The following is a 25,078-nucleotide window of genomic DNA, read 5'->3' as shown; positions in this document are numbered from 1 at the left end:
ACAAAACAAAACTATGATTAGGTTTAAGAAAATGGTTCCACCTGACCTTTTCACAGTGTTGCTTAGTTACAGCTTTCCCACTCAGCATAAATCAGTTCTACAATGCCAAATATTTTATTGATTTGTTTTTTGTATTCACTTCTTTTGAGTCAACCCCCCCCCCCCCCCCCCCCCCAACATAATCGGTCAGTTGCAGTGACATACCTGGAGCAATACTATTTATGACATTGTAGAAACGACACCAAAATAGTAACATTAGAATGTGCTATAACAGGAGTGGGCAATTAACTTTTCCCAAGGGTCCACATGAGAAACTGGGACTGGGAGAATTAATTGTGCACCCCTGATATATTGTCACATTTTATCTTAATGGAAAATATTGCTGGTGTGTATATATGAACAGTAAAAGTCATATACTAAATTAGTCATCTGAAACTCTGTTAGGATGACTGATTATTCAGCAGTTACACAGGCTTCTTGGAGTTATAAATGTTAAGAAATACATCATGCTGACGTACAACAACATCATAATGTTTTAGAAACTATTCATCATTTATAGTCTCTTCTTATAAATGCTTAACTGCAGCAGTGTTTGAGGGGTTAATTACTGTTAAATATTCATAAAAACATTGAAGACTATGTATTGTTCATACCTTATTTACAATATTGTTGACGTTTTTTATTGAATATATTCATATACAACCTTTTAAAGTCAACAGATCTCAGTTGTCTTTGTCTGATATCAGGTATCAGCCCATCCGAGTAATAAAGTAGGTTCATACAGCTTAATTAGCACGCCATGTTAACTCTGTGCTGTCTCACCAAAACAGCCATGACATAATCAATCTGATGAGTTGGAACGAATCCCTTGGGAGTGCAGCTGATCAATAGCCCAATAGGAAGTTCTCTGGTGTTAAAATGGATAGCTGCAGTATAGCTGAATTAGAGGCGACATAAAAGCTTTCCTTGAACACAAGACAGATGAATGAATGAATCGATCTGTGGAGATTGTAGTCATATTGTAAAATTGAAGGCACTCATTAACCCCCCCCCCCTTTTATTAAGAAAAGCAACTGAAAATATTTGTGACATATAAACATGTTTGGGCTACAGCTATGAGCGCTACACATTTCATGCAGTGTTGGCAAGTTTCATACGGCTTCAAATACGCAGGTAATTTTGCACCACTTCAATGAATTAACTGATTATTCATCCTCTATTGGGACCTACCTGATATCTCACCAGAGACCATCACAAAGGGCTGTGGTTTCCGGATTCTGATGGCATCTTGATACTAGCTGCTATGAACTGCTGCACCTGATTGTGAAATCTATTTCTTTTCACCCCAGTTATGTGTGTAAATACCACCGACAGGCTTCCCGCTGCCGTGAATACCGAGTGCCACTACCCAGGGAAAACGTGGGTGTCTGAGGGAACATTTGTAGAATAGAAACACGCGTTATGCCTGTCAGAACTGCCTTTTATTTTTACAGTCAGGCAAAGGCCTGCCTCTCAGCACAAGAGCCTACGCTAGCTCATGTTAAAAAACTGCACTCAGAAAGGGAGTTTTCGTAACAGCGAATATAAATGGGGGCAGCGCCTTTAATTGCAACAGAAAAGCACTAAGAACAGATGTGGCATGGATCCCATTGTAACATCCAGTGTATCCAATGATCCAATGTAACAAAACTTCTGTGCTGCATTTCTAGAGCAGCAGTTCCCAAACATTTTTAAGAGAGCCCACACAATGGAAGCCAACAAAACTACAATACAGCTGTATGGCTTATAAAAAATTATGTGCTGAAAGACTTTAACCATTTTGGAATAATCTTATTTTCTTCAGTGCTAGTGGGTTATACTTAGGGTGTACGAGGCGTACACAAATATTATGAATGTTGTTTTTATCACACACCATCTCAGTGACAGGTGGTCTCTGTGATTTTTCCTTTTCATGTGCACAATACTCACTTTGGCTCTCTCATCTCTCATCCAATATGTTAAGAATGGACAGTGCCACAGACGATGGTGGATAGCTTTCTTCCACAAGTAGCCAACATACGTCCATTAAGCTATTAGCCAAGTGCTGTTCAGCCGTTTTTAGTAAACTCTAATTCAGGCTGTGTCACAGTCACAGGCTGGCTCTGTCTTTGTGGTGTTTTAAATCTTTCCATCACTTGCTCTGACCATCACCATTTTTCCGCCTGCTAAGCTCCTTAAAAACTTCCAAGCCAGAAAGTCTGTTGAGTTACTATGACAACCGGCAACCATGAGTTGACACTTAATTCGCTGCAGCATGACTGTGTTTTTAATGTGGTCATTTTTTATTTGTTTTTATCCCCCCTTTTGTCTTCATATGTTTCTTTAATATGGTTAAAGCACATTAGCTAAACAATTAATGATCAGTCTGAGGGGACTTTGCCTTAACCCCAGGGAGTCATGTCACCCACTTTGGCAAGAACTGTTTTTTATCAACACAACTCCACATCAACTAACCAAAGACTTTTTTTCATTAATGAAAACTGCACATGGCTTTTGCATACGTTGAGAAAAGCAGTGTAGAAGTCAGTAGTGTTCATGCTGAATGATTTCTATCATTTTTTTCCCCTCCAGCTGCATTTGGATAAACCACATGCAGGGCACTGCCATACTGTAAGTGCACGTATGACAGTAAAGCCAAATGATTTGCAGTCATTACAGTTACATTTCTTAGGAAGAATTTGCTCTGCCAGCTGTGTGGAGACCTATTTTCAAAGTAAAAACTTCATCAGCGGGCACACAGTGTGCATGCTCGGTTGTGTCCTGAGCCTGTGAGTTACTATGCATGCAGGCTTGGCCGTGAGTCAGGCATTGGTAATTTCTGACTACCAGCCAAAAATGTAAAGTATATCCCATACTCCCCTGGTGCTTGTGACTTGGATGACTCCTCAGGTAGTTCACGGAAAAAGTAATTACAGCTAATTCAGCCATTAAATCTATTTTGAATCTATATGCTCAGGCCTATTTTATTTCCTGCAGTTTGTGTCAAATGCCATCCTTCTTGCCCACCAGATATGGGCTAACAATGATTCACTTCAGAAGGCGAATTCCAGCAGTAATGTATCAATTTAAATGAAGTAACAGCATCCGGATAGAAAAAAAAAAATGTGAGAACTGACAGTAGTTAGTGGAACTGTTTCCACAGGTAGCTGGCTGATATGACTTTTAAGGGGCAGCGAGATGGAAAAATACATGTTGTTCCATTTGAGATTTTCTCATGTGTGATGCCAACCAGAGCAGAACATTGTTGGAATACCAAAGCCATAACCCTCTCTAGCGTTTATTCTCACAGATTCACAGATACGCATCTCTCCCTGGCCGACCCTGGCCATGCGTTTTGCTGTGACGTCATCTAGACATTTGCTGTGTTTGAAAATGAGTGCCAAGCCCAGAGAGACTTTCCCAAAATGTCAGATTGTCTTCTTTCATACCATACCCAACACCTCATGCACTGAAATGACCGACTAAATTTAGTGAAATGCCATACACCCAAAAATACAACAGTAGTGAGTGCATGTTATATTCATGAGCCCCTCTATGATGCTACACATGCAGACGCTCTGCTCACAACGGGCTCCATAATTGCATTCACTCCCATGTCAGTGCACTGTAGTAGCATAAGACATCATGAATATAAAGGTTGCATTATATTCCACAAGGGAAGAAGAAGACAGCAAGGGGGTGGTGGTGGGCATAGAGTGCAGACTTATCCACAATAGACAGATGGGGAGTTAAAGTCTAAGCTTCCCTAGTGGTTGCCCACTCTCGTCCATATTGGATGGGTGATGCAAAGGTACAGTAATAAACAGAATGATTAGCAGCCAGCAGATGGAGGCTAAGCGACAAAGCACACACACTACCATATGACAAAATACCTCATTTTTTATATTTGTCAGGACATTCAGCTGACTCATATCCAAGTCCAGACTGCATAACTGTTTCCGAGCAGTCCTGACAACACTGATATTTTTTCTCTTTAAACATTTTCAACAGCTCTGTCAGTTACTTGAGTTACTGTAAATCCAATGTCAAATCATTTCCAGAATTCCTTTTTTTTCTTTTTCTTTTTTTCTTTTACAAAAAGTGACAGCTAAAATAAATCAGACTACTCCACTTGCCTCAAGGTGCTTAAGAAATAGAAAAATTAACTGGACGCTCACTTTTAAATGACTTGTTGAATTTTAATTTAAGTATCTGAGAATGAAAGGACAACTTTTATTACACCTTCCAAAATGAGATGTGCACATAATTTTACAAAGACGGAAATATATCAATCAAGAGATGGTTTGATGTCCTGAAGATATAATAAACCCCCTGATCCCTCAATTTCCCTCAAGATGAAACAAATCGAAATCAGCCACTGGAAGAAAATGAGATCTGAAAGCTTACTTTTGGCATCGCACTAGTGAGTAAAATTGATAGATGAAGTTAGATGAGATTAATCACTTAGATTCCAAAATTTAAAATTTCAGAATGGCATGTATCCAATATTAGCTCCAAAGAGCACATTGTTTATTTTCAGTTCCTTATCTGATAGCAAGATATTGACAGTTCGGGGGGGGGGGGACCCCGATATATTATAAGCATTGATCACGCTCCATCAGAATTTGGGCTTAGTCATTAAGGGAGTATAACTCTTAACGACTGCTTGGGTCTAGATGTCTTAAAAACCTGAAGAGGGCGCCAAACTACCCACTGCTGCTGCTCCAGCTGAGGAAAGACTTGCTGCTTCAAATTGAATTTTTCTGTCTCAACAAGTGGAGCATATTATTATTTCTTTTTAAATTAGCTATAAACAAAGATTTTACTCTTTTATTCATATGAATCACTTGTCACAACAAACCAGATTCTGACTATTTTAACTTGGGTCACAAAATATCTGAAAGCAATCAGCCTAGAAATCAGGTTTACTTTTATATATTTATGTAAAACACATTAACTTGTTTCAAAAAGCCTCCAAATTAACTTGATTAATTATTATCATAAATTGCGGAGACACCTCACTGGGTTTTGCTTCATATCCCTATGCCTGTTTGATCAGGGATCATACTGTTGAGCCTCTGTCTTTAACCATTTATCCGAAAAGTATAGCATTTACTTCTCCACTGGGGAAAATATTACACTAATTAAAACCATTTAATTGAAATTGTGTTGCTAGGAAACAGCTTTTAGTCTCTGCATGCTCTTGATATTACCACTAACACTTACAAGGAAAAAAAAAACACAAAACAATAAAGTGGGCTCATTCACAGTATAATATTTCCCTTACTTTGAAATAGTCTTTATGGCCACCTCTGTGTGACAATGGTGAAAGTGAAACACGTGTAAACGTGGTCATGATATGTCTTTTCTCTTTCTCTCTTTAGAACACTTGTAGTCACTCTAATAGAATATCATCAAATTGAGATTTTCTCAATTCCCCCCGGAACTGCCTGCAGCACGCCCGAAGGGCCTATACCGGGACCCCATTTGGGAACCACTTAGCCCGACTTCCTTAAAACTTAAAAAGTTATGCGTTGCCAAAAAAAAAAGTTCCCGAAAAAATGTCAGCCTGTGGCAGAAGCATCACCAGCACCAGTAGGAAGAGCTGCATACACCAGACTAACACAGACATCCCGCTATTTCGGGCCAAAAGGAGTCTGATGTAGCAGATGAATGCGACATGACAGACAGCATCTCATCCACCCTGTCTGATAAAGGAGACATGGTGAAACATGAGCAGTGTGCCGGTGTAGACTGTGTGTTTGGGTGGTGATTGCAAAGGTCTGTCAAAGCTAGATCTCTTGAATTCCAATGCTTCCATCTCCCTCTCTCTCCCCCTCTCTCTCCTTCTCTCAGCATCCAGCAGCTGCGCCTCTCATGCCTTTCCTGACGCCGAGCGAAGCCTCCCATACAGATGAGCGCCTGGAAGCCACGCACCTCTTGACGTAGCTACAGACCGGTTGCGGTGCCACTCTGTCTCCGTAGCACGTATTGCGCAACGTGACCGCTGCTCAACTGGCACCACGGCGGGCACATCCGGCTCCCACCGTCGCCTGAAATCGCCAAAAAGTGGTGTGGTGACGCCGAGACAACCGAAAACATCGCCGGGGAGCTGTGGATAAACCATCCGGCTGCTCCTGACCGGTCTGGACCCTCCCCTCCCCTTGCCTTTCTTTCTTTTTTTTTTTTTTTTTGGTATCTTTTTTTTTTTTTCCTTTTTGCCACCGGGAGAGATGAGTAGAGCGCGCGGCATCGGGGTGCAGTCGGGATGTGACTATGTGAGCGCGAGAGCCTCCACTGTATACAGCAGCAGCTGGACTACTTTAAAGCGCAGAAGGTGAAAAGTGACAAATCTGTCAGTGTTTTTATTATTATTATCATTATAATTACTATTATCATCATTATTATTATTAAGCAGAGGAGGTGCTTTCGTTTGACAGCTCGCAGTCACCGCAGCAGTAAGCAGCAGCAGCAGCCGTGGAGAGAGCCGTGACCACAGCTGGAATTGAAGGAGCTATGTTCATGGGTACCGAGCCCCAATCCGCTTGTTGTCGAAAGAACCTGCGTGTCCCCGCGGGTCTTTGTTAAAGTCTACGGAATCGGTGGAGCTCACCTACCTGCAGTGGAGGAGAGGTTTTTTTTGGGGGGGTTTTTTTTTGTTCCAAGGCCAGGCTTTCTGCAGCCCCACTCCCCGCGCCTGCCTGCTTCTCCACGTCCTCCGTGGTGGTGCTGTCTCCGCGAGCGCTCCGCATTTTTTGGGACTGCGTGACACTTCCCATTAAAACGACCGTTACCTGACTCTGTTCTCCTGCTGCGCCCATACATACCTTTACAGCGAACAGTTGGCGGAGGGAGGGGTGGGGGAGTCGGGGTCTAAATCAATCTTACGTGTGGATCGGAGCGGTGCCCGTGTCTATGCACCTCAGCCACACCGCCCCGGAAAGGACTTCTCGCTTTTGAGAGCTGGATATGCAGAGATTAACGTGAAAAGGATGGATCTAACTATCTGTGTTTTGGGGCTGTTGGCGCTCATCGTGGACGGCATCCGTTGTCAAGGAGTGTATGGTGAGTTTTTGCAATTTACTCCAAATGCGATAATGACCTTGTAAAATGGAAGGGAAAAGTGGTTTCTCATAAATCGCCTATTGTAATCCTCTTTAAATTCACAAGGAGAAACGAATGAATGAAAGAAATGCAACATCAGCTTACGCCAGGTTGACAAAGCAGGTCTGAATGTCACGTTTGAATAAGGGGGGGTCCGAATGCTCCTCGCAACCCCGAGGTTATACAGCAAATCGCGTGTGTAGCCAATCATGCACAGCCCCTTTTCTCATCCAATCCATCACTCACGGTGGTCGGTGAGCAGGCTAAATTTAGGAGGGAGGGGGGCATCCAGTGGATTGTTACAATGAAGCATGCTAGATTTTGTCTCGAATCCTTTCGACTGCAGATGATTTGTTAGTTATAATTCAAATGGTGGACGTGGCAAGCACCTTACATTAGGCCAGATACATTTTTTTTAATGTCATCCATTAAGGCTATAATCTGTTGAGCAGCGACACTTGGCACGCACAGTCATGAATGGTTTTCATGTGTGGTGGATCAGTCTGCCCACCTCTTTCGTATGTCTGTCTGTCTGAATTTGTCTCCCTCTCCCAATAAACACGCTTAGCAAGGAGCACACATGTGGTTGTGCAACCAGTGGCACAGATCATATCTCAAGTGAATCGTCATCCACAGAGCAGCAGCAGCAGCAGCAGCAGCAACAGCACTCTGAGTGATTCATGTGCCCTAACATGGGACATGGACTTGAGGTGGACAGCCCTGACCTCTCTGTAGTAACAGTGGCTGTTAGTGGACATTGTCAGGTCAAGTTAAGATGTGGGACTGTACGTTTCAGAGGCCGTTGCCAAGCGCTTCAAAAGATCTTTGTTGCCATGGAGTGTGAGCGCAGAGATGATGTAGCAAGAAAAGGTTACTGTGAGCATGACAGGAACAGTCATGGTGCTGCATTTGACCAATGATGCACCAGGATTTTATCTGTTCTCTTCCTCTGGAGAAAGGAGGTGAATGAGATAATAAATCACAGCATATGCCCGAGCAGCCGTGGCATGACTGTTCATTTGCTTGTACAGTTATTCCAATTACCTTATTTCTCCCACACCTGACACCTGTTGGAGCGTTATTTCACATTGAATCACATCTGAAAATGCGAAGGGTGCGCACACACAGACACACACACACATTGATTTTATATCATCTTCAAACCTCAAAGCGGCAGTCATTAAGCAGTCTCAGATTTGTACTTTAGGTGTTGTTGTTTGGAGTTAGCGAATTACTCAAGTTACGCATTAAGCCCGAGGGCAGAAGTTCTCATCAAACATTGATGCCTAAAGAAATCATTGCTTTTGCTCGATTCAATAACCACTAAAGCGGCCTCGCCGAGATATATTCAGGTCAGGCAGGCGTGACACTGACTATCAAAACTGATGTCTGATCAAAGCTGTGGATTCTTGGTGTGAGCAAACAGTCCATGGTGCAGCATGTGCAAGCTCATTAGCAGGAGTCGTAGCCCATAGTGTTCGATATGATGTTGAGAGAGTGGTAGGTGTTGGGCTTGTAGCAGCAGCAGAAGGGACCGGGTGGGTGGGGGGAAGGTGTAGCAGATGGAACTGTTTGGACATTCTGTGTTTGCATGTATGTTGTGCAGGCTAAAATGTTCCCCTGAGCTCTGTCAGCCCCCCCACTTTCCAAAATTTAATCACACCCTTCTGCAGGCCGTGTGCCTCAGTAAGGATTTGCATAAGTCTTGCTTTCTAATCCCACTAACACAGTAATGGGAGATGAGCTGCACAGGTAGAGATAGACAGGTATAGGTTCTCCATCTCAAACTGTTATTCCATTCTTTTGAATAATGAGGAGGTGTCGACAAAGACCTCTAAACTATGCTTAAAGCAAGCTGCGTGCATCTCTTGGGAAGCGCTGTCAGTAAAAAAAAAAAAATCTATTGGTGAGGTTCAAAAGTCAACATTTATTATTGATAGTGGCAAAACATTTGCATGTCCCCGTCAATGTATGCACTGAAGGGTCTGACGCATGGAGGGTGTGGGAATTGTGCACCACAGGTGGAAGGCAGTGGGTGGGTGACTGGATAATGCGAGAAGGGTTGACACATGAAAGTAGCAGTTACCAGGATTTCACGAAAGCTTTCAGGCAGAGCAAAGCTTCACTGCACTGTACTGCATTTGTCACATCTTTGAAATTGGAGTAAAAAAAACAAATTAGCAATAGATATTCTTAGTTTCACATGGTGAACTGCATTTCAATGTTCACCCCACTAGATTTCATTATCTTCTTTTTGTTACACTCAAAGCATCTCCTATCTTTTCTTCCCCCGATTTCTAAATTGACCCAAGTGCTTACGAATGGGACAATTTGCAAAAATGAGACGTTCAGCGATTAGTTTTATCCCTGAGCATCGCTGTACGTCATCATCGGCCGAGTAAATTGTGGAATCATGGTGTAGTAATGAAGAAATCACATACTAGTGTGTTAAGTGGTGCTGCCAGAGTCATTAAAGAGGATTGATGAAGGCTAGTCATCCCTCCATGACTTCAGGCCACAGTGGGAAAAGGAGACACCGCTAAAGTACAACATCTGCTCCCCTCTCTCTCACTCCACTCCCTCCCTAATTCTTGCCTCTTTTTTTCACACTTCTCCAGAAGATTGCTCCATTATGCCCATGTCTAATATTTGTTGCATTCCAGAGATCCAATAGGCCAATAACTGCTCCAACATCATAGCAAAATGGAGCTATCCCAATGCGTACAAACCTGGAAATATTCTCAAATGACATTAATGTGTAATGGCAACCAAGCTGTACTAAATAACAATATCAAAAGACTACAAGGGAACATGGCTCCTGTGATATCTCGGAAGTGTTGTTATGCATGTTACTTTTTCTGGAGATGTTCTTCCTCAGTATGTTCTTTTTGCATCAAAGTCAGTCGGCGACAGCTTCCATGGGATGTGCAGATGTTCCCGATCTCGTTTGTGTTTTGCTACTTAAGAGAAAAAAGTTCCTGCTGCTTCCCCTCCCATTCCACTTCTCCCTCGCTCGCTTCGCCTTTCTCTCCCCATTTCTCACTTGCTCTCCCTCTCTCTCGTTTGCATTGAAGTCCAACCAATTGGTGGGGTTTCTTTTCATGAGCCCCGGTTCAGACGCTTTGGCTTCTAAGCTATGCAAATGCATTCTGCCAGTGAAACTAAAGCCGTCTTTGTTGGTTCTCAGAGGCCTCCTCCACAGAGTCCTTCATCATTCCCTTGGATCGGGACCCTCACATTTCCCACCGTAATGAGACCACGGATAACTCTATCACTTCTCCTCCCTCTCACTTTCTGTCTCTGTTTCCTTGCCTGTCTATCTCTTTCCTGTCTCTCCCCCCACTCTCTGGAGGGAAACTGTACGGATGGACGTCTACAGTATATGTGCTTCAATCAGTGGTAAAATAGGATATGCGGCTCAGTATAGCCCAGAACAAGCAATCTGGTGCAGTGGAACTCTTTGCTGTGCACATTGGGGATTACTATGTACCCCTGGGTTGGGCTTCAGATAGCACCAACTTAATCAAACCGAATGTCAGTTCTCTTTGGACCCAGTCCTCTGAGACTGGCACTGAATATACAGTGCAGAGACAATGTTTGATCTTGAAGTCTGAAGCACTCCTGCCGTACTCAGTTCTCACTGGATAATCCTTGACAGTTTTACTTTAATACCCTAATACAGTGCGATTAAGGTGAAACATGTTTTCCATTGTGGTGAATTTTGGAAACCAGATTTCATAATCTCTCCAAATTCAAGTTAAAGCGGTGCTCCATCAAATACTATCCTTGTTTCACAGGTATTCTTTTTATCAATTAGTATGCCTACTGGAGCAAGAGAGGGTGAGCAGTTCTGATTTTTAGTATGGGTAAAAGTCCATCACCAAACCGTACATTGTAACAATGCACTGCCTTTTGTAAATACACCTGAATGCTGATGCCTTTGAAGAAAAAAATATAAAAATGCAACACACTGTCCATTTTTATGGAGTAACGCAATAGTTTTTCCATGTTCTAGACTTTCGTTGGTCTGGATGTTGCTGGTTGAAGTTTTTGTTATTTAGCTAGTGGAGCATCAGGACTGACACTCCTAAAGCAATTAATCAGTCCCAGCAAGCATTCATCTTGAGGATGTTTTAAAATGTTGAAAACAGCAGTACTGTTATAGATGTGTGGTGCAAGGAGTATAAGACTCGTAAAAAAGCAATTACTTGGGTGCCTCTGATGTCTGATTTTTTTTTATCTTAGTATGACCTGCTCATATTGATTTTTGCCAATTTTGATTTTCTTTTTAAGAACTATAAATGACAGCAAATGCAAGAACAATCAACTTTTCTTCACTGCCTAAAGAAATTATTAAACTTTGCAATCTTCCCCAAACTACTCTAAGATACTTGATCATCTTTCACTTAAACAGCTTAAAATAAAGTGGTGTGTGAAGTGCTACAAACCCACCTTTACCTTACAAATCTAACCTTACCAAACAAAAGCAGGTGCAACAGATTCACACAAAAAACAAATGTGAAGCAACTCCATCATTTTCCAGCATGTTTATAAGTTCACCAGATAATAGAACATACTCTTTTCTCTTTTTCACTCACCTCCATAATTTTCCTCAAAACTGCTTTGATCCATTGATTGCTCATTCTGAGGCTTCTGGATAACTTTAGCTTTAGCCACTTTGCATTTGTTAGCTTATTTAAAATGGTTAAGTACTCCCTGGTAACGGGTGATTTAAGTGATTAGCTGTGTTGTCACATTTTTTTTTTTCACCGACAGTTTGCTTTGTCGAACTTTGTATCTTTATTTACAGCGAGGAGCTTCCATTCTAATGACATGTTAGATGCTATGCCCATGTCGCGTATGCATGAAACAACCAGCTTGTAATTGAACATATGGGAGGCTGACCTCCCAGGTCACAAATCTGGGAGAAAAAACACAGAAAATCGACCCATTCCACTTCCTGTTCTATGTGTGGATGTGATTAAAGTTTTGTTTTTTTGTTTTTTTGTGGCTCAGAGCAGTTCTAATGTTTAGCTAGCAACATGTGATTATGACTGAGACTTCTCATGCAATTAATGAGTCCCAGCAAGCGTTTATCTTCAGGGCGTTTTAAAATGCTGACAGCATTAGTACTCTTGTAGCTGTGCAATGCAAGGAGTAGAGGAATTGTGACAAACTTATATTCTTTAAGTTTATAAAAGCTAAGAAATTAAATTCAGGCATTGGCTTTTATAGGGGGTTAGTGTAGAAACACTTAATTGTTCGGTTTCTTTTACACCGTTATTTAACACTGTAAAACTATACTGTGTTTTAGATTACAATAGGTACACTATAATAGCAGTTTAATGCAGAGTACTTTACTGTAACCAAATTTATTTAGCCTTTCCTGCCTAGTGACCTGCCCTTCAAACTTCCTTCTTCCTTTAACATTGACTTGTTTTGCTTCCATTTCAAAGCTAGAGTAAGCTCTATGACATCAACGTGATGATCAATTTTCTCAGACTTTCAGAAGCTTCAGGGCTGCAGGAGATATTCTTTTATATTGAACTGTTTTTTTGTTGCAGACATACCACTCATGTAAATCTCTGGATAGGCCCTTAAATTGTTTCTCAGTGACATGGTGCTTAGCTGTGAAGCCAAGAGGTCATATTTGTTGCCTGTGGTTGTGATCCTGAGGGATGTGTGTCTGCGTGGGCTCTCTGTGCCTCTTTTGGAAATTTTGAAAGATACTTTGCGTAGCTTGGCAGAAGGCAGAATGGGACACAGAGTTGTAAGCTTCAGGGTTATACAGTAGTGGGGATTTTAACAGTATTGTCAACTACAACAATGTCCTCTGCACAGGAAATAAGCAATTTAATTCTTCTGCATAGTTGAAAGCCAAGATAGAGTTGTGCACAGCCAGTAGGAGTTGAATATGCATTCAGTATGGATGTTCATGGAGTGCAATATTTCTCGTCAAGTTTTGTGATCCAAACTATAAAAAAAATATATGATGTAGCTTTGGCTATTTTGCACACATCATGAACAGCTGTAATACTCTCCTCCTCCTGCTTTGAGGATTTGGATAAGTTCAGGAACACAATTTACCTCTGGATCATTCAAGGCCAAATCCCTACCACAGACCAAAAGAAGCTTATTGTAACCTGGCTGGCTGCTTGAACTGTTAAGCCCACATCCCCAAACCCTGAGCTACTTTTCCTCCCCTACACAGTACTGAGGACAGAAACCTGCTGCTAATGATGTTGTCCTCATTCATTTATTAAGATAATTTCTGGTGCATGTCTGGACCAACCTTGCGCCGTGGTTTATTTAGTTATTCTGTGCTTTTAATGAAGTCTTGCATGCCCTCTAATCTGCAGAGAAGCCCCCCCGCGCTGAACCAAAACAGATATTTTCCTTTTGTCTCCTGACATTTTCATGAAGCGGTCATTTTTCACCTTGAATCATTAAAAACAAGATTGAAATCTTAAATGTCAAACTTTGGTCCTGCTAATATTACCTTGTTCAATAGCAAAGCTTTTATCTGTAGTGATTTCATTTCATGTAATAGTGTTAATATCCGCATGTCGACAGGCACATGGTTAAACTCAGATAAATTAAACCTACAATATCTTGGCTTTAGAAGCCAGACTGGTCAATAACTGTGGTGCATTTGCAACATGACGTATGACAGATGTTAATTCCAGAACAAGACTCTCTTTGGCACTGCAGAATGCCCCCTTTTCTTTTTACCCCCAGTCTCTTATGCCGTTTACATGAGACAACTGGAACATCTGTGAAGGGACTGTCATTTAGACAGATGCAGGTAATTAATATTTAAATACTATTAACTACTGCAGTATTGACCAAAAGCAGTAGTGAGCCTAGAAAAGTAATCTGCCATCCTTGATGTGATTGCTTCGCAAAAAAGCCTTATAGTTAGATAAGGAAGTGCAATATTTATTACTCTTTTGGTTCTTAACATTTCTATGTTCTAAACACATCTAGTGACGCTAGTGGATAATACAGTATCCTAATATGTTTCCTGACAGTAATAGAATTTTATTCTGTACAATTTTAAGTATCAGGGGATGCTGACCATGTAATGCAATGTGACATCCCATGTTCCAGTCAGACAAGGACTCTTCATGTGATCCATCATCTTTCACGGTGTCATTTCCTTTCTGTGCTATACTCGATACCTATAAAGTAAACAATGCCAACTGCTACATATGAATGACACTGATCTGTAAATGTCATTTATGGCTCCAGTATAAGCATAAAAGATGGAGATTTACATGCACTGCTAGCGTATTCTGACACTGGCCTCATGAAAATCTGCTTTGAAAAATGATTCCTATTTTCTGCTCGCACTCTGGAATTGGATAAAAAAAGAGGAGTTTTCTTTAGAGAAGGTGAGGGAGTGCTGCTGTTTTGCATCATCTCAAATCCCCTGCATACTCTTAGTCCACCCACAAACGATGTTCCATAATGTGTTACCTGAGGATAGAAAAACTGAGTCGGACTGACATCTACATCACCCATTCATTTTGTTTTGTTGCTACTGTTATTATTAGTTCATGGACTTCAATGAACTCCACCCATAAAAAAACAATTCTAGTAAAACAGCGTGAATGAACACGGTTGTCAGTTTATAGAGCATTACATTTCCAGAGTAAGCATTCATAGTGGAGGGTCTTTACTGGAGTAAAAAAATGCAACACTTCACTCAAACATTTACAGTAAGAAGGAATAAACATGCAACAGAATAAATATTACCACTTCCACTGACACTGATGAAATGTGAGAGGTTACAACAACAAATTTACTATGGATGAAATCAGCCAGCTGTTTCCATTTCTATTATGAGAATAATATCTTAACTCTGGATGCTTATTGATACCAAGTATTGGTCCGATACCAGTGTTATCGTAATGACTATACTTGTAAAGTAGAGTTTGAATCATACTTTGGTGAGTTAGGTAACACATGGTTCAACTTAAACATATTTATAGAATATAAATTAACACGAATGAAATAAAAGTATGTAAAAACTTCCCTTTTTTCGTGCACAGCTCTAGTTCCAACTAGTGTCCTTATAAGTTCTCTCAGAATGAACGCAAAGAGTAAATTTATAAATAAATAAATAAAGCCAAAATATGCAAGACAAGTGGTCCCCGTAAAGGTGGAAACAAATTTGTTTCAACACTTGAGGCAAAAACACATAGTTGAGTACAAACAGGCTAAGAAGACTCAGGCGGAGGAGATGCTAGCAGCTTTTGGTGTGCAACCCAAAAGGAAACAAATGACTCAACTGAGCATTGCTGGAGCACTCGCTAGTTTGATTTGAAATTAGTGATGCATGGTGGAAATGAGGGAGTTTAAATAGCTGGTTAAAAAGATACAAAATCTCAGATGCAAAAAATATTTTTTAGGTGTATAATGTGACTATACTGTGCAACTCCTCACGATTTACAAGGTTAAGATATTTAAGTTATCATTAAGTTAAAGTCTTAAGCAGTAATGAAATACTTTTACTGAAAATTTCCAAGAAAAACACTACTTAGGCTACTTTTATTCTTACATTTGACTCATGTTGCATCACATAATGCTGTGTTGCTGCTATATCACAGTAACGCTGCTGCTAGCACCTTGTTTCAGTAGGTCCACACTTTGAATTCTGTCTGTCATTAATGACAATATCAGCAAAGAATGGGAAATGCTCTTCATTTACTTAAATGCTACTCTTTTCAAGCTGTAAGTGTTGATAAAGCTGTTTAGTATTTTTCCCTACAGTATATCGTTATAGATATCATGGCAGATTTTATTTAAATATTGTTGAGGATATATCACCCAGCCCTAGCGAACATACAAATAAAAGCTGTTGGCCTTGTATGAAATACCTCCGAATTACTGACCTTTTGCTGTTAGCTTTTCCTGTGCTACATTAGCTCCTGCCATTAGCTGCTGCTGTGACATAGTGAAGTAAACACAGAACATCCCAGAACTAAACTGAATGGATCGGCCCATAGATTGACTCCACGTCACCAATATCACAGTCAGAATTTTGCTGTTTCAGTTTTCTGCAAAATGGATCACAAGATGACTCACAGCTACGTGAATCATTCATTAACATTTCACACTGTATTTGCTTTGTTGCATCTGAAATTCAACTCATTAGCTGAGTTTAGTTAATCACATTCCACACTGAATTTCATTTTTTTTAACATATACTCATGACAGAGCTTCTCTGTTATATGCTTTACAGCTTGTTCAGCTCATGAGTGTTGTATGCTGTATAGGGATAGATAAACAAGACCAGATGCACAGTGAGGAGCTGTAACTGTATATGGTGCATGTTGATAAGAACAGATGAAAATACCCCTTTACCCAGGTTTAGAATTTGTGCATAATTGGAAGAAACAGATGTATTTATGCTTCCAGAGAGTGAAACAAAGCGACTATTATTGCAAAAGGCTGTGTCAAAATTCATTTTGTACATCGATAATTCATGGGTTTTCAATATCACATGAGCTATAACAGCTGCTAACATTATACTGCTATTATATTTGTTAAGCCTGCAAATACTGTATATTTTTAAGATGTATTCAGATATATACGTTATATACCTTATCAGGTGTTGCAGAATTTTCTAAATGAACAGCGACTTGGCTCTCAAGCTCTTTTCACTCTGAATGTGTTTTTATATCTTCAGTTATCATTTCCACGATTGGCATCACTTCAAATCACAGAGAATTATACATGTTAGCCAGCTTCAAAGTGACGCGAATGATGAAAGCATCTCATTGAATATGAATGACTCCTGTCTTACGTTATGCATCTTGCTCGATTGAATTGTCTTTGTTAAGACAAACTGGCAGGACCCACATTTACACACATGAAGTACAAATCACTCAGCAATCCCAATAGGTGGCTTACAAGAGCAACAGAGATCCTTTTAGCAGCACTGTGGAGGAAATTTAAAAAAAAAGAAAGCCAGGAGAGGATTGGTACGTTGTGGCACCCACAAGAGGCTAATGCCAACCTTCAACTATGTCACTTCAGCCCACACAGGCATCCTTCCTAAGTGCTGCTCCTGTGAAGTGATGTCTGTTGTCATGGTGACAGTATGTGAGCCTGGCATTGCACGTCCTCTGACTTCCTCGCTGCCTTCCTCGCTCGCTTCTTCCTTCCCTCCCTCCCTCGCAGCCTACCCACATTCTCTCCTTCCCCTCACATGCCAGCAAATCAATCGCTGAAACAAATGTGAAGTGATTGCAGAAGCGCAAGCTTCTCGCAGCATCCTTACAATTGCACACGAGAGCAGATAAAATTGCTGTGTGGTGTGGAGTGGGTCGGGGGAGTCGGGGTGGCGGTGGTGTTGGGAGGGGATGATGTGGCGAGGGTGGTGGTGGTAGAAGGTTGGGTTGGTGGGGGTGTTGAGACTGAATGTCTTCAAAATTCAGCACTGTTTCATTCCTGAGGCAACTCTAGGATGGAGCTTAGTTATCTTTTTAGAAAACACTGCTTAAGCTTCTCTGACAAGAAGGAACAGTAACAAAGTACCTTTGTTGACAATGATGACTTCAGTAGTTTCGCTTCAGAATAAATGCCAAACATGCCATGCAGCGCAGAAGGGGGGACCTTCCTATAGAGACAACTTTGCATAAAACTCCTAACAACTCTTCTCCCCACCTAATAGAGCAAATGCATTTTTCCCCTCTTCTCTTAAATGTAGGCAGTAACCTACTGGCAAAAGGAGACCGAGCCTGTGGAGTCGTACTGTGGCTCTGCCGAGGCACTGTGAAATTTTAACACAGATGACCATGCAGTTTGTGTGAGTGTGGGAGGATGTGTGCGTGCGTGCTTTTTCTTCTATCTAGGGCAACACTTTGCTGAGATATTAATTTAGCAGTGTGATTTATGACCATGTTCACACATCATTCTGTCGAAGCAGGACTCATCATGGATGGCGAACGTGCCTCAAAGTGCCTGTGAACGTGTGATTTAGTCATTATGTATGCTTTTGTACTTGCTTTTATACTTACTGCACCTCCCACCACTTTTAAAAGGATATCCAACTGAGTGCTAAGCTCTTTTTTGTTATTTAGCTTTCTGTGTATCCCTCAATAGTATCTAAAAACCTTATTCTTCTAACAGAAATTCACAATGTAATAACTAATCTCTTTAGCGCCATGCTCTCTTCATCTCTCCACCAGACACAGTATATCCCAGAGGCTGTTATACCCATGGGGATAACCTCAAGCCGTGCACTGTCAGTTAATGGCTTCCTATGCCAAAGCAAGCAAAGTCATCTCTAGTACGCAAAGCACTTCTTCATTGAGATTTTGTTCAGTGGAAAAAGGATGCTCTGAGGAAGGTGTAATGCAGATCTTGCAGAGTTCTTGCCCAGTCCTGCACGTCTGCTGTCTTCCCTCGTGTTTATCCTGAACGCTTCTGCAAAGGCTTTGCTCAATGTAAGTGTAGTAGCCACGCATCAGCTGTTCAGAACAAGAAATGCCCAGAATCTGAGAAAAACTAGTTGACTTGTGCTGTCAGCAGCGCCCACTTAGAAATCCAAGATTTGTGCTGCAGTAATTAGCTCTTGAACGAGTCTATATGTGTCTGCTCAGCATCGCATGTGCTTCTTTTTGGAGAGCTTGCAGTTTCCTTGGGCAGTTCAGATTTTTGACATCAGGTCAAAACCTACCGATTTAAAATTTGTCTTGTTCTGTACCCCGAGAAACCCTACTTACTACTAAGAATTCTTCTGTGTAATTATCAATAAATGTTCACGAATAAACTTTTTTACTAACTAACTTCCAATTTGTTCATATCTACACTTGTTAGAAAACCTGCTGTAAATCTCGCTCAAACAAATATCAAAATAATGTGCTCCCAATTGTTGCTTTTCTATATAAATAAAACTGTAAACTAATAACTGCAGTATATTCCACTTTATCTAACATGAACAACATGTCTGCGTCTCTCTGTAATTAGCCTAGACCTCCAAAGCATTAGTCTGCGCTTCTGTGCCACTATGTTCAGCTTTTATGGGTACTTGAAACAATACTGAATGAGCTGAACAGGCTGTGTTAGAGCTGAGGCAAATAAATGTTGAATAGCATTTACTTTAGATGAAATTATTGCTTTGCAGAAAAGGGATAGGAGGAACCAACAGTGACTATATGAAGGTTGGTAAAGCCTTAAAAAATAAGGAAGAGTGCATCAGATGATGCACATGCGATTTAGTGGCTATTGCACTTACATTTAGAGGAATGATGTCAAAAGTTGTTTCAAGAAATAAATATCACAGGTTTGCATTTACTGCATTTCTGTACAGCATATTGCTACCAATTATCAAAGTTGTCATCTGCACTACAGCAACCTGTAGTTACAGTCACATGATATATAATGTTTTCACAGGACTCTGTTCTCCAAAAGTTGAATCTGTTCATCTGGACGTAGCGTTTTGTGGGAGAAACGTTTCATCACTCATCCAAGTGACTTCTTCAGTCTCAGCTGACTGCAGGTTTCCCCAAACCTTATAAACAGTACATTTGCATAATGACTGAAACCAGCCCACTGAAGGAACAATGGGCTGTGAGATCAGGACTCTGTTCTTTTCGGGCATTCTGTTGGAGTTTTGCTGCTCTACTTGGGTTTGGTGCCCTGTTGTATTGCCCAATCTGGGCTATGCTTTAGCTGTTGGACAGATGGCCTAAAATTTCACTCTAAAATACTTTGGTATACAGAGGAGTTGTTGGTCAACTCAGTGACTATAATGTGCCCAGGTTCTGTGGCTGCAAAGCAAGCCCAAATCACAACTCCAGCATCACTGTGGATGTTAAGAGTTTTGCTGATATGCTGTTTGGTTTTAGCCAAACATAGTGCTGCCCATTTTGTCCAAAGGACTTGGTTCCATAAAACCTGTGATTTGTTCAGATTCAGCTTTGTAAACCTAAGCCGTGCTGTCATGTTCTTTTAGAGCGAATAGGCTTTCTGTTGGCAGCCCTTCCAAACAACCCATACTTGTTCAGTCTTTTTCTAATTGTGCTGTCATGAACTTTAACATTTAACATGCTAACTGAGGCCTGTAGAGTCTAAGATATAGCTCTTGGAATTTTTGGAGCATTGCAGATTATGTCTTGGGGTGACAGTATATTTGCCACTGCTGGGAAGATTGCGGGATTGTGTTAGCGCATACCTGAATGCTCCAGACTAGCAAACTGCCAAGACGTCAGCTTTTATAGAGGACTTCACACTCACTGATGATCAGGTAATCAAGTGCATTTGCTTAACAACACCTGACTGCTTAATTTCGCTCTGGACTGCATAGAAACCTTTTTAGACATGACTGTATATTTCTGATGAGGTGATCACACTGGGCACAGGGTAACAGACTCTGATGTACATGAAAAATGAAGCTGATCTCTTAAAATGTTGAGAATGAGTTGAATTCAGAGCCAAACAGAGTTTTCCCAGTCTTAAGAAATACCAACCTCACATGCCCAAACATCTGAATAGAGAGAGACAGTTGGTAGTCCTTTTTACTTGTCTTTCATGTCAGTTAGATGTGTTTAATCTTAAGCTGACTGAAGCCTAAAGGAAGCCTCCTCAAATGCCATGTTCACAGCTTGAGCTGACCTCCTGGCCTTATTTTCATCATTTCTGCTTTTCCCAGATTCCCTCCATTGCTTTTTCCCTTGTTTACAATAGTATTACTCCTTTTTTATTCAGCGTACTTCCTAAGAATGAGAAACTGACTTGTTCGAGCTTTCACCCATGTGATTACCATGCGATGGTTGCTAAAATATATGTTGGAGCAGAGTTTATTTCTGTCTGTCTTTTGGTTGTAATCAAAGGTCTCTCCGCTAAGCAGAAAAGCTTCCCTCAACAGCGTTTTTTTTTTCTTTCTGATGCTAACAGCCAGGCTCACCATGGATTTTATCCTCCAAGCTCAATTGGGGGTTAGCTTGATTGTGTGAAATTGCAGATCAATAGTTGATTTGATTGTTTAGGGACTGCTGTGTCAGTCCCAAGTTCTTCAAGAAGAATGTCAGTATTTGCTCTCTGAGTGCATATGTTGCTTTTACTTTACATTTTAGTGATTTATTCTAAAAAATAGTAAACATAGATTCCCAGCTGATTTTGACCACAGACTTTCGATTTCCATATTACCTGCAGGATTGAAATAAACATTTATGCGGGCCTCTTCTTGTTGTGTTGTAGGTGTATTAATCAAATGCATCTAGTGTATTTCCCTGTGGTGACACAGGTGACTTAACACTACACAGATATCAGAGATTTATCAGCTTCACTAAAGGAGAAGTGGTGCTCTAGGCCATTTCATCGTGTTATTAAACGAAATGACGAATCTTGTATAATTAAAAATATACTACAAAATCGATTTCATTGGATGGTCTGGTGAAATATGATTTCCCTGTGGCCTTCGGGGCCCTGTTTTAAAGTAAAAGGAAATATTAAAATCATTAACTGGTGTAGGTAAATGCAATAAAAAATATACTGAATTCTTTAATTCCAGGATGTTGTGATTTAAATGAGTTGAGTTTTGCTGGTTTCCGTGCTCGGTGTGCTGATGTGTGACCATGTAGTTATTAAAGTTTGTTGATGTGGATATTAAACAGCTAGAAATCCCTGCTTCTGCCACAAGAACAGAAGACTTCAAAACAGCTTATAAATACGCCAATAAACCTCAACATATTAGTGGATGTGCGGCTCCTCTTGGCTCATCAGAGAAGTCCATGCAAATCTGGTAATAGAGTCTCTGAATGCATTAGTAATGCTCTCCAAAGAGGTGGGACCTGGGTGGTGTTTCCATATTGCTATCCATATTTATATCATAAGCCACATATCAACACATGCTGATAAAATTCATGAATTCTGTAGCTAGTGATCCAGCTGAAGCAGAATAGCGAAATTTGGCTGCCCCCCCTCTGTGGTGAGTGCCTCCTGTAGTGGGTGTCTTACATGTTGATGTATGCGTGGGTGCACGCGTGCACTTTTGTGAATGTGTGTGTCTGTTGTTGTGTGCGTTCCCCGTGGATTTCTATGATGCTACCGAGGTAATTGGATGTGTGACGCCCACCAAAAATCCCCTTTAGCCCTGGGCAAGCGCTCTTTCAATCCCAGCATGCCTCTGTGGAAAGCACAACCCAAAGGAAGGCTTATTCTTTCAACTGGCAAACATCAAATGGTTCCCTGTTCTCTCCATCACAGGCTCTGCCTGTCTACTCTGCTGTAGCGTTAGGGGAAAGCCCATTAACATGTAATGACAAGACCGTACACATGTGTGGCAGTCGTAGAAGAACACAGAGCTAAGGATGCACGCCGTGCTCACCACAATTTTCCTCATTAATAACCGTTGATTTTTTTTTAGTGACAGCTGTTAGGAAGATTGGGGAAATGATTGTTCACTTGTGGAGCAGATACAGCTTTAGGGCAGAAGCTCAAAAGTATGAGGGGAAGTTAAACTGTCCCTGATGGGTGGAGATGTACCTAAGCCATGGAAGACCATCCGAATTTAATTAAGGCAGTTTAGCTGCTGTAGTTTGAACTTTGATTATGTAAGGAATGATTAGGACATGAATAATAGCTTCTAAACAAGCAGCAGAATGAGGATTTAAGTTATTTGTAGTATTGTGTTGTAATACTGGATACAGGAGATGAGCTGCTGTGTTTGCAGCACAGACATGGCATGTTCAGTTCTTACAGCTGGTATATTTAAGGATTGCAGCTACAGTTATTTTCATCCAGGGTCAGGAAGTGAAACTGCATAGGCATCATTAGTGTTCTTAATGCTTCTTTATGCATGCCTTCATTATCTTCTTTCTCTTCTTCTCTCCTGATACCACATTTTCTTCATCAAAACTGGCAAAGATGATCTTCAGGCAAAGCCTCACAAAAGTTGTCATATGGATTTTTGAATGCATCTGTTGTCGCAGCCACTTGAATTCTGTGGCAGAGCTGCCAAAAAGGAAATGAGGTCACATCTTAGCAACGCTTTGATCTGTCAAAGCCAAAGTATACGGAGTTGGAGCCTCATTTGGAGCAAGCACAAAAAGGAATTAAAAACTACAGCGTTTTGCATGATAGCTGTTAATATTTTTGCACTGACTGATTCTTCTGTCTGAAAATACTGTGGGGGATGTCATCCATGACCGCCAAATAGGACTTTAGAGTTTTAAAAATGTCACAAAATTAATCAAGTGAATTTTAGGTTGTTTAGAATGTAAGCAGGAAGTGAGGTCATACCTCAGAAATTCACAAAAAGGCCAAATTTGGTGTAAAAAAGTTGTAATTTGACCCTTCAACAAGTAACATATCTCTAAAAGAGTCCTTTTTGGGGTGCAAATTTTTCATTTTTCAGTTTGAATCCAAAAATGGCAAAGATGCCTTGTTTTTCTTTTTAAATCCAGCATATCATTCATAGTTGAGAATGAATGAATGCATTCTAGAGGATGCCATAAACTGCATTTGCAAAAGCAGAAAGATTAAGAAGCTGAAAAACGATCAATAAGGAAAGACAAACGCTACTGATGCCTACACAACTTTGCCGCTTAGCCCTGAATTAATTACAGAACAGTTTTTAATAAACTTCCTCGACTAATTGAGATTTAGGTGATGTTCATCTTCTGCTCCAGTTGTCACTGATTTCATTACAAAGTAGTCTGGACTTCTCAACATTCAAATTTACACGGCTTTCTTTCCCTTTGTGGTTATTAATGTTAATCCCCTGTGTAATACACAATGTGTGACGTTTCTTTAGTGTACCAGAGCTAGTTTTTTAACCTGAAGGTTGATTAATAATGCATGACAAAGAGGGGGTCATAATAGGGTTGCTTACTCAGGAGGATTCCTTGTTTAGGAAATCAGATTTTAACTGCAGGTGAATATTAATCCTTACAGTAATTCTCCTCATTAGATCAAGCACACATATGAGCATGGTAAAAAGAAAGCACAAACTCTTTAAAGTCTACAGTTTTACAAATCAGAGCATAAAAAATTGAGTAAATACTACCTCAGATGAACAACAACACGTGTCATATAACAGCGTGTCATTATTTATTTAATAAAAACTAAACCAAAATACAGAATCAGTGAGGTCCTGCTAACCAAATGTGCTTTATTAACTGATCGTCATTACGTTTGAGTCCCTGTCCTGGTCTGATGTGCTTTAACTCGGTGAAAACGAGGAAAGACATCAGCAATGATCTTAGAGAAGCAGCTGTTGCAATGCTATTTGCAAACAATATGAAGTCTAACATGAAGTCTACAGTAAGAAGATTATGCAGACATGGAAAATATTCAATACAGTTGCCAAGCTTACCAGGCAAATTTATCCCAAGGGCAGACCGTGTAATGCTCAGAGAAACGGCAAAAAACCCTGAGAGCTACATCTCCGACGCTACAGCATGTAAAATGCCAAAGTTCATGACACAACAATTAGAAAGGACTGAACAAGTATGGTTTGCTTGGAAGGGTTTCCAGCTTAAGAACACCATAATGATGTTAGAGACTGATAACGTCATACTGAAAATGATTTCTTCTTGTTACTGCTAAAGGTGCTCATTAAATAAATCGCAGCACTGTATTAAATGTCACGTGTTGTTGTTTAAATTTAAATTTAGGTTATATTTAGATTAATTTTAAAACTTTCTCATGACCAGATGACATTATGTCCTGATACCTAAAACCTAAAAGAATTTAAAGAGGGTGTATTGTTCTCGACTGGTCACACGTGCACAAACATGATGGCGTGATGGTGCACATCCTGTTAAAACCATTAAAATCTCTCTAGCTGGCAGTGTCAGACACTTGTCTGTGAATATGTACATTAGTGTGTGTGCCTGTGTAAATGTCGTCCATGGGCTTTTGTATGCGTTAGCCTCTGCAGGCTCTCCTATTCCAGCGGTCGGGCCTCCTGCTGATTCACACACCGTAATGGGCAGAAAGA

General features: G+C 40.6%; 1 protein-coding gene across 6 annotated transcripts in view; it reads left to right on the top strand.

Moving 5' to 3' along the window:
- The first annotated feature begins 4,926 nt into the window (after window positions 1–4,926).
- Window positions 4,927–25,078, top strand: part of LOC100694667 (MAM domain-containing glycosylphosphatidylinositol anchor protein 2) — a 190,972-nt gene continuing 170,820 nt past the window's right edge. Inside the window, exons 1-2 of one of the 6 annotated variants that reach the window (XM_005449707.4) lie at window positions 4,927–6,355; window positions 6,459–7,083. In XM_005449707.4, coding sequence (XP_005449764.1) covers window positions 7,011–7,083 — 73 coding nt within the window. In that variant the 5' untranslated portion in view covers window positions 4,927–6,355; window positions 6,459–7,010. Of the gene's footprint in view, window positions 7,084–25,078 lie in introns of all 6 variants that reach the window. The other 5 variants (XM_025899033.1, XM_025899032.1, XM_005449708.4 and 2 more) reach the window with 5 other exon arrangements.

This window comes from Oreochromis niloticus, linkage group LG15 (genome assembly GCF_001858045.2).
Source record: "Oreochromis niloticus isolate F11D_XX linkage group LG15, O_niloticus_UMD_NMBU, whole genome shotgun sequence".
Classification (NCBI taxonomy): domain Eukaryota; kingdom Metazoa; phylum Chordata; class Actinopteri; order Cichliformes; family Cichlidae; genus Oreochromis; species Oreochromis niloticus.
The sequence above is the reverse complement of the archived record's forward strand: the minus strand, read 5'-3'. Positions and strand labels throughout refer to the sequence as shown.